The sequence below is a fragment of the Argentina silus genome, assembly GCF_951799395.1.
Source record: "Argentina silus genome assembly, chromosome: 14".
NCBI lineage: Eukaryota > Metazoa > Chordata > Actinopteri > Argentiniformes > Argentinidae > Argentina > Argentina silus.
In genome coordinates this window covers 5,237,755-5,245,593 of record NC_139668.1, presented here as the reverse complement: position 1 = coordinate 5,245,593, position 7,839 = coordinate 5,237,755, and the positions used below count along the sequence as shown (strand labels likewise).

The 7,839-nt window shown below is 45.8% G+C and overlaps 1 protein-coding gene across 1 annotated transcript; it reads right to left on the bottom strand.

The window, feature by feature from the left end:
* Window positions 1–969: 969 nt before the first annotated feature.
* Window positions 970–7,839, bottom strand: cdca7b (cell division cycle associated 7b). The gene is made up of 11 exons (XM_083685215.1): window positions 7,704–7,839; window positions 7,201–7,338; window positions 6,679–6,852; window positions 6,228–6,328; window positions 5,782–6,094; window positions 5,465–5,527; window positions 4,770–4,958; window positions 4,367–4,531; window positions 3,559–3,708; window positions 3,021–3,157; window positions 970–1,985 (listed from the first exon to the last, which is right to left on the bottom strand). Exons 1-11 carry the CDS (start codon window positions 7,719–7,721, stop codon window positions 1,955–1,957), a joined length of 1,479 nt encoding a protein of 492 aa, XP_083541341.1. The 5' UTR covers window positions 7,722–7,839; the 3' UTR covers window positions 970–1,954.

Below are 7,839 nucleotides of genomic sequence, written 5' to 3'. Positions count from 1 at the left end.
AGAATGTTAGGGTTGGGATTAAAGGTTTGGTTAAGGATAGTGTTTGAGGTTTTGACCTCGTAGGCTGTCAATGTGATGCTGGTCAGGTTGGTCCATTTAGTCTTTCACAAGGGAGATCAGTGTTTGTGTCATGTGAGGAGTAACAGTGCCCCCCTTGGGTGAAATGTGGTATTACACCTAACCTGGCTGGAATACCGGGGGCGGTCTTTATATCCTTCCTTCCTGCCTTCCTTGAAGAAATCACTGATCTGAAATGACGAGATTGGTGAAAGCGATGCAGAGGGAAGACTAATCCTCCTACATTAGATCAGTGGAAACTACTGGGAAGGGAGGAAGTAAGGATGCATCTCTAAAGTAATCAACCATGGCCTATCACTGGATCTGATGATGGGCTTTTTTTTCTTAATTCTCTGTATATACAGCATCAATGAATTAGTAAAGGACAAAATGGAAAAGCATAAAAAATAAAAAAAAAAGCTTTTTGTTTCTGGATATTCATGCTCTTGAGTGACATTCTTTCTGCATTGGTCATCTTTGGTGAAATAATTTGAGGAAAAAAGAATACAGCCCATGCTGTGATAATATCCTTACTTGCCTTTAATTGTACATATTATAATTATAATATCAACAAATGGCACGGAAAACAGGGGTAGAAAAGAGGGTTAACCATGTTAGGGTATATTGATACTTGTAGTTAGTATTTATTGGGCTATTGTGTAACGATTGATTGAAATAACTTGTCATTAGCTAACAAGTTGTGTGTTTTGGTGCAGGTAGTTGATTTTATGTCATGTATTTAATGTTTTGAGAGTCTTAGCACATTTTGCTAATTAAATTAGTCATTTTGGCCAATGTGTTTCAGTTGTTTTGAAAACGTGAATTCTGTTTGGACAAATGTGCTCAAGCAAATGAGAAAAACTGGGCATCTACAGTAGAATACATCCTATAAGACAAATCAGTCAAGAATAGTCAGAACTCCAAACTTTATTTCAACTTTAAAAGTTCTTCATTGCAGATGTGTCGTTTTTCTACAGGCCTACAGATGTGTGTGGAGGGATCGGTTTTCGAGGCAGTTGTTAAAATCACTTATAAAATAGGAAAAAACACATTAAAAAAAAAAAAAAAACAGGTCTCCGGCCGTTTCTCAATTGTCCGAAACTTCATTTCTTTGCGTCCTCTCCTCTGTCCTCCACTCGCCTCTTACTCAAAACCCATTGGAGGAGAAGATCTAGGTTCCTCCCCTGAGGTATTCTCCTCCAATGCTTTTCGGGAAGGAAGAGAGTCGAGTTTCTAACCGTCAACTTCAACAGTATATACAGGACGCAGCCAATAACATTGCGTCCCAACCAGAACCTCACGTGAACAGAACCATAGATTAAGGTTCTGTTCATGTGAGCTGGAAACTGAGATGTTACAGTTGGAAACTCGTTCAAAGATGATGCCTGAGTTCCCCCGCTCAGAATCGCACCAGAGTCGACCAACAGTAAGCTCTACGCAAATAACCTCGAATAACAATAATCCGAGAACGCACGAACGCAACATTACAAACAAGGGAACATGTACAACACAGAGACAAGGTGATCTTAAAATGGAGAAATCATCACTGCCTGTGTTTGCATATAAAAAGTGTGAATAAAAGGTGTTTACAGTGTCTTTCAAAGCTATTTACATTATTTGTCGTCAACGGTATATTCAGGATTTGGGCTTCAGTCACAGTAAGAGTATAAAATGAAAAGGCCCTTTACAAATAGGTATATAGTAGCTAAGATATATACACACAACCTCACGACCAGGTACAGCCTACAGCCTTTAGTGGTCGAAAAGAAAAGCCCTCTATCTAGACCTAAAACCAGGAATACAATAGAAGCCTGTCAACGCTGTGCATCAGTCTTGTGTGTGTGTGTGTGTGTGTGTGTGTGTGTGTGTGTTCAGCCCAGGGGTGCAGTTCTCTGATTCAGCCAGTGCTAGCTAGCTGCTTCTGGATGCTGCAAAGGGGAGAGAGAGGTAGAGAGAGAGAGAGAGAGAGAGAGAGAGAGAGAAAGAGAGAGGTAGAGAGAGAGAGAGAGAGAGAGAGAGAGAGAAAGAGAGAGAGAGAGAGAGGTAGAGAGAGGTAGAGAGAGAGAGAGAAAGGTAGAGAGAGAGAGAGAGAGAGAGAGAGAGAGAGAGAGAGAGAGAGAGAGAGAGAGAGAGAGAGAGAGAGAGAGAGAGAGAAAGAGAGAGAGAGGTAGAGAGAGAGAAAGAGAGAGAGAGGTAGAGAGAGATAGAGAAAGAGAGAGTGGTAGAGAGAGATAGAGAAAGAGAGAGTGGTAGAGAGAGAGAGAGAGAGAGAGAGAGAGGTAGAAAGAGATAGAGAAAGAGAGAGTGGTAGAGAGAGAGAGAGAGAGAGAGAGAGAGAGAGAGAGATAGAGAAAGAGAGAGAGAGAGAGAGAGAGACCATTAGAGACAACACACAGACTCAACAGCCTCTCACAGCGACATAAATAAATGAGTAATATCAGCAATTATGATTGTGTCATTGGTGGAGACACAGAAACAGACACACTTTTCAATCCTTCTGAGGACTTCCATCAGAGTCTGTATGTATACAACAGCAGCCCCGTGTCCCAATCCTCCATCTTCTTCCCCTGAAGTGTACACCTTTAAATCCGTTTATGGGAGTCAGCGGAGGCGGAAGTCAGAGGACAGGCTCATTATAATGCATGGAATGGCGTCAAAGTTTGACACCATTCCTCATTCCATTCCATGCATTTACAATGAGCCTGTCCTCCGACTTCCACCTCCACCGGCCTTTACTGATGGGAGTGTACACTTTAGAGAGAGAGAGAAGGATGGAGAATTGGGACGTACCCCTGGAAGACACTCTCTGATTTAAGGCCACAGTGACGCTGACGCGCACACACGCGCACACACGCGCACACACGCGCACACACACACACGCACACACACACACACACACACACACACACACACACACACACACACACACACACACACACACACACACACACACACACACACACCTCTCCAGGTATTCCTGGACGTTGCTGTAGCCGTTGTGTTTGGCCAATGAGACCAGGTTTCCAGTGGCACAGCGGCCGTCTCTCTTCCTGCAGATACTGCAGTTACACAAACCCCTGCACAGAGGACACTCCCACGTCTAGAGAGAGAGAGAGAGAGGGAGGGAGGGAGGGTTGGAGGGAGGGAGGGAGTACACAGATTTTAAAATGCTGAGAACAAATATATATATATATTTATTTTCTGGCACTCAAATACACAGAAACAAGGTCAGCATGTACATGCATACACACGTACTGTTGAGAGTCTGTACTGACTGGTTCAAGCAGGGCAGTGTGTGTGTGTGCATATATATATACATACACACACACACACACACACACACACACACACACACACATCTATGTGTGTGTGTGGAAGTGTGTCTACTGACCAGGTTGAGCTAGGCGGTGTGTGTGTGTGTGTGTGTGTATATATACACATGTATGTATGTATGTAGATACATATATATATGTATGTGTGTGTGGAAGTGTGTGTACTGACCGGGTCGAGCAGGGCGCTGCGTACGTCCTCTCCGTAGCGGTTCCTCAGACAGGGGCCACAGAACTGACCTTTGACCCCCAGGCAGTAGGGGTTACGACACACCGTCTTAGTGTCCAGAGTCTTCTGTCTGCACTGGTGACACGTGCTGCCCTGAGGAGGAGGAGGAAGAGGACACACCACACAACTATTTATGGTCCTCTGGTCCTTCCACAGTAGGGATCTGAACACACCAGCACAGTACACACACACACACACACACACACACACACACACACACACACACACACACACACACACACACACACACACACACACACACACACACACACACACACACACACACACACACACACACACACACACACACACACACGGCTGTTCTGTTCCATTGGACTACCAGGCAAACTAAACCAAACGCCGCTCAAGTATTTGAGAGTGTTTGACGTGTGTGTGTTTGACCCAGGTCAGGAACCTGCACAGGTGTATATACATGGTATCAAACACGCTGTCCTGCTGGTAAACCCAGTTTGTGTGTAGGACAAGAGTTTACCAGTAGTAAGCGTTTCATTGGAGAGTTTACTACCTGTATTCTGTGCATATGAATAGATAAACTTGGACTTGACTTCAACAGGTCCAGGTAAACTTGACAATGAGACAGAGTCAGAGAAGTCCACAACAGACGTGGAAGGTGTACACATACATCTCACTCAGCCCATCACACACACACACACACACACACACACACACACACCTGAGGGTAAAGGGTTCTTCGTGGAACCGTAGAGGAGAACCGACTAGAGTGACTCACGTGGTCCTTGTCCAGGATCTTGTCTTTGGAGCGCTCCGCCACGTTGTCCAGCTCGTCCTGGGTGATGTCATCCACCGACCTCACCTCGCTCTTCCTCCGCTGCTTGCCTCGGTCGCTCCGCCTCTTCTTCCCGCCACGCCCCTCCTCTCGCATGTCATCGTCCACCTGGCCGAGGAGAGCGGTTGGTTTCAACCGTTTAGGGATTTATTTGAAATTCTGAATGTGTCTGAATTACCTACATGTACATGCACCTGTGTGTGTGTGTGTGTACAAGTATCAAGTGGGTATGTGCATGTAGAGTGTGCATATGTATGTGAGTGTGTGTGTGTATAGTATGTGCGAGCGTGTGTGTGTGTGTGTGTGTGTATGCATATACAGTGTGTGTGTGTGTGTGTGTGTTCACCTCCATCAGTCTCCTGACATCCATGGTTCTGATGTGTTTGGCCAGTCTGGAGGGAGACACACTCCTCTCCTCCACCCCAAACTTCTCTGGTGGTCTGGCTTTACGGGAAGGGTTCCTCCTCTCCCCCCCTTCCACCCCCTCACTCCCCCGCTTCCGAGGGGACGGCTTCTCAGACACACGCCTCTTCTTCTGGAAAACAGCAACAACCCACAACGCACTAGAACTACAACATTTGGAACGCGTGTGTTATCTGAGAAGACATGGACTGACTTCAGTCAGTGAGTGACCCTAAAAACAAACGGCCCTATTTTCTGCCATGGAGATCCAACACTGGAGCACGAACATCTCAATGGGCCTCATCTCCTCCCCTTTCTCCTTCTCTCCATCAGTGCAGATAGAGGAGAGGAGACAAGACTCTTATTCTACACCACAGAGCCCAACAGAGCTGAGCCAAGCCAAGCCAAGCCAAGCTGAGCTGTACTGGGCTGGCCTGGATACTCATCTACCATAGTTGCTGAAACAGCGTTTGTAAAGACAACATGAAATGAAAATATCAGAGCCTGAATAGTACGGTTGGGGGTCGGCCCTGTAGTGTGTAAAACAGCGTGGAGATAAGATGGAGAAGGCAGCCATGAGCCATGAGAGAGAGAGAGAGAGAGAGAGAGAAGGGTGCGCCCTTCTAAGTGTATACTCACCGGGGGAGTGGAGAGAGGAGTCAGCTCAGCCATGGAACTCAGGTCAGCAAACAGCTTTGCCAGCTGGACAACAACAACAACAACAACAACATTAACAGCCACACCGAGGACCACGGTCACCTGAACCCAAACACTGTTGTAACATCTTTAGGATTTGTCTTTTTAGATTATTTTACTTGACATGAATAACTCTTGTAACCAGTTCAATCTACCTTAACTTACACGACGTAAAAACAAGACTACGGACAAAAAGAGCAGTTTGAATAGAAACAGTATAGGAGGGTTCAGATTAGGGTCAGAGGTCAGAGGTTGTGTACCATGGCTTTGTTCTCCTGGATGTTCTTGTCTCGTTTACTGAGAACCTGAGACTTGACCTCCAGCATCATCTTCTCCTCCTCCTCCTCATCCTCCTCCTCCTCTACTTCTTCTTCCTTCTTCTTCTTCACTTCCTCCCTCTGAGGTGGTTTCTTCTCCGCCCCTCCACGCTGGCCCCTCCCACTGCACACCTGAGCCTCATCCCTCTTCTGTCTCATCCTCTGACTGGTTCTCCTCTCAGGTGGGGCCGCTGCGATTGGCTGGGGTTTCTCTGGCTCCTCCTTCTTCTGGGCGGAGAGTCTTTTGACAGGAAACCTGAAGCAGAGCAGGAAGTTACAACTACAATCCAAACATCTGTCCTGAATAGCTAGAATGGAATGTTCAGACGCAACAGCTGAGCTTTCTCTGAGGAGAAAGACAGACAACAGACAACCACACACACACACACCTGAAGGCCACACAGAGACTCCTCTTCCTGGGTGGGGCTGACTCCTCCCCCTCGGAGTAGAACCCTGTGTCCTCGTCACTCTCCTCCTCCGAGACCACCGACTGGAGCGACAGAACAAAACAATAAAGGCAGAGAGAGAGAGAGAGAGAGAGAGAGATGAAAATACATGTTTTTTACTCGAGTCTGTGCTTAAACAAACATCTGTCATGTCATACATAGTCTCTCCACAGCCACCCTGTCAATAAAGGCATGACAAGAAAGAATTTAGTTTTATCCAAAACGACTATTTCTAGGATATGTGGACCTTGACCAAACATAGCAGACAGACAGCTGTGATGAAAGCGTGACAAACAGGGTTGGGTTGAGGTTTAGTACGGGTCCCAGTACCAAAGGGTTAGGGTTAGATTAAAGTTTAGTAGGGTTGAGTTAGGGTTAGATTAAGGCTTAGTACCAAAGTCTTTTTCCTGCCGGTGAGCCTGCCCTCCTCCTCCTCCTTTTCCTCCTCATCTTCATCATCATCATCATCTTCCTCTTTGAAGCCCTCAAAATCAGCCCCTTCACTGTCTGATTCAGTGAACAGGCGAGTCAGTTCAGAGGTCATGAACTTTGACCTAAAACACAGGACCTGCAGAGAGAGACAGATGGTTAGCTGATGCATGTACACAACAAGTGGGGAATGGTAGCAATGGAAAGAAAGTCATCTTCTGCAACAACAGTGAAGAAGTGAAGGGGCATCTGTTATTGTATTCAGGTTGCAGTGAGATGTTGTACGTGAAGTGATATGGTAAGGTTAGTATGGAGCACCAACTGTTTGTGAAGGGACTTCTCATATTTTTTTAAAGGTAACGTTTCAGAGTAAAACATTTTTAACTGTCATGAATACTTGTGTATCAGTAATGTTTTGCAGTACTAGTATCTTCAGCGTAAGCTACCGTACAGTTTATCCAGCTGTCCCTGTCCCACTCCCACCCACCGGTTTCCCGGAGTCCCCGGAGCAGAGGCTGTCCCGGCTGTCCTCGGAGCTGTCCACCGCCGGGGGAGCGACCCCAAAGCCGAGGAAGTCCTCGTCATCACTCGGGCTCTCGAAGATGGCAGCTAGGGCTCTGGGTGTCTGTCGGGCATAATCATAATGATGAAATAAATAAATCAATCAATTAATCAATCGATCAATCATGATGCACGATTCAACTGCACCAAAAACCTAGTTGTTGCAGACGTATCGATTTCAGGGAACACAACAATTCCCCATGCAATTTCTAATCACAACCTATATGTCGTCTGTGTCCTTTCACAAACTTATATAACTAGTCTTATAGAGGCTACTGACGGCTGTACAGTAACAGTTAGATTATCAACATTCAGTTAGCATATTATACCAGTTTGCAGTACAAAGAAACCCCTAACTAGCACTCCGAAGCATGACACACGAATGGGACTGTTTCTCTCAACCATCGCTTGCTGGTTTGTTTCACTTACCTTTCTTGACAAAGGCATTTTTAACTCATTTGAGACAACTTTTATGTCTCTCTCTCTCAGTAGTTCAGAGGCAGTTCACTCTACAAATGAATGAATGTGAGTGAATGAACTATTTGGAAAAAAAACAACCGAAAAA

Bases quoted from the DNA above. Each gene is read 5' to 3' on its own strand.
- cdca7b (XM_083685215.1), bottom strand. The intron at 6,095-6,227 runs GTGTGTGTGTGT...GCTCTGCTTCAG, and splicing joins AGTCTCTGTGTGGCCTTCAG to GTTTCCTGTCAAAAGACTCT. The intron at 5,528-5,781 runs GTACACAACCTC...GTTGTTGTCCAG, and splicing joins TCCAGGAGAACAAAGCCATG to CTGGCAAAGCTGTTTGCTGA.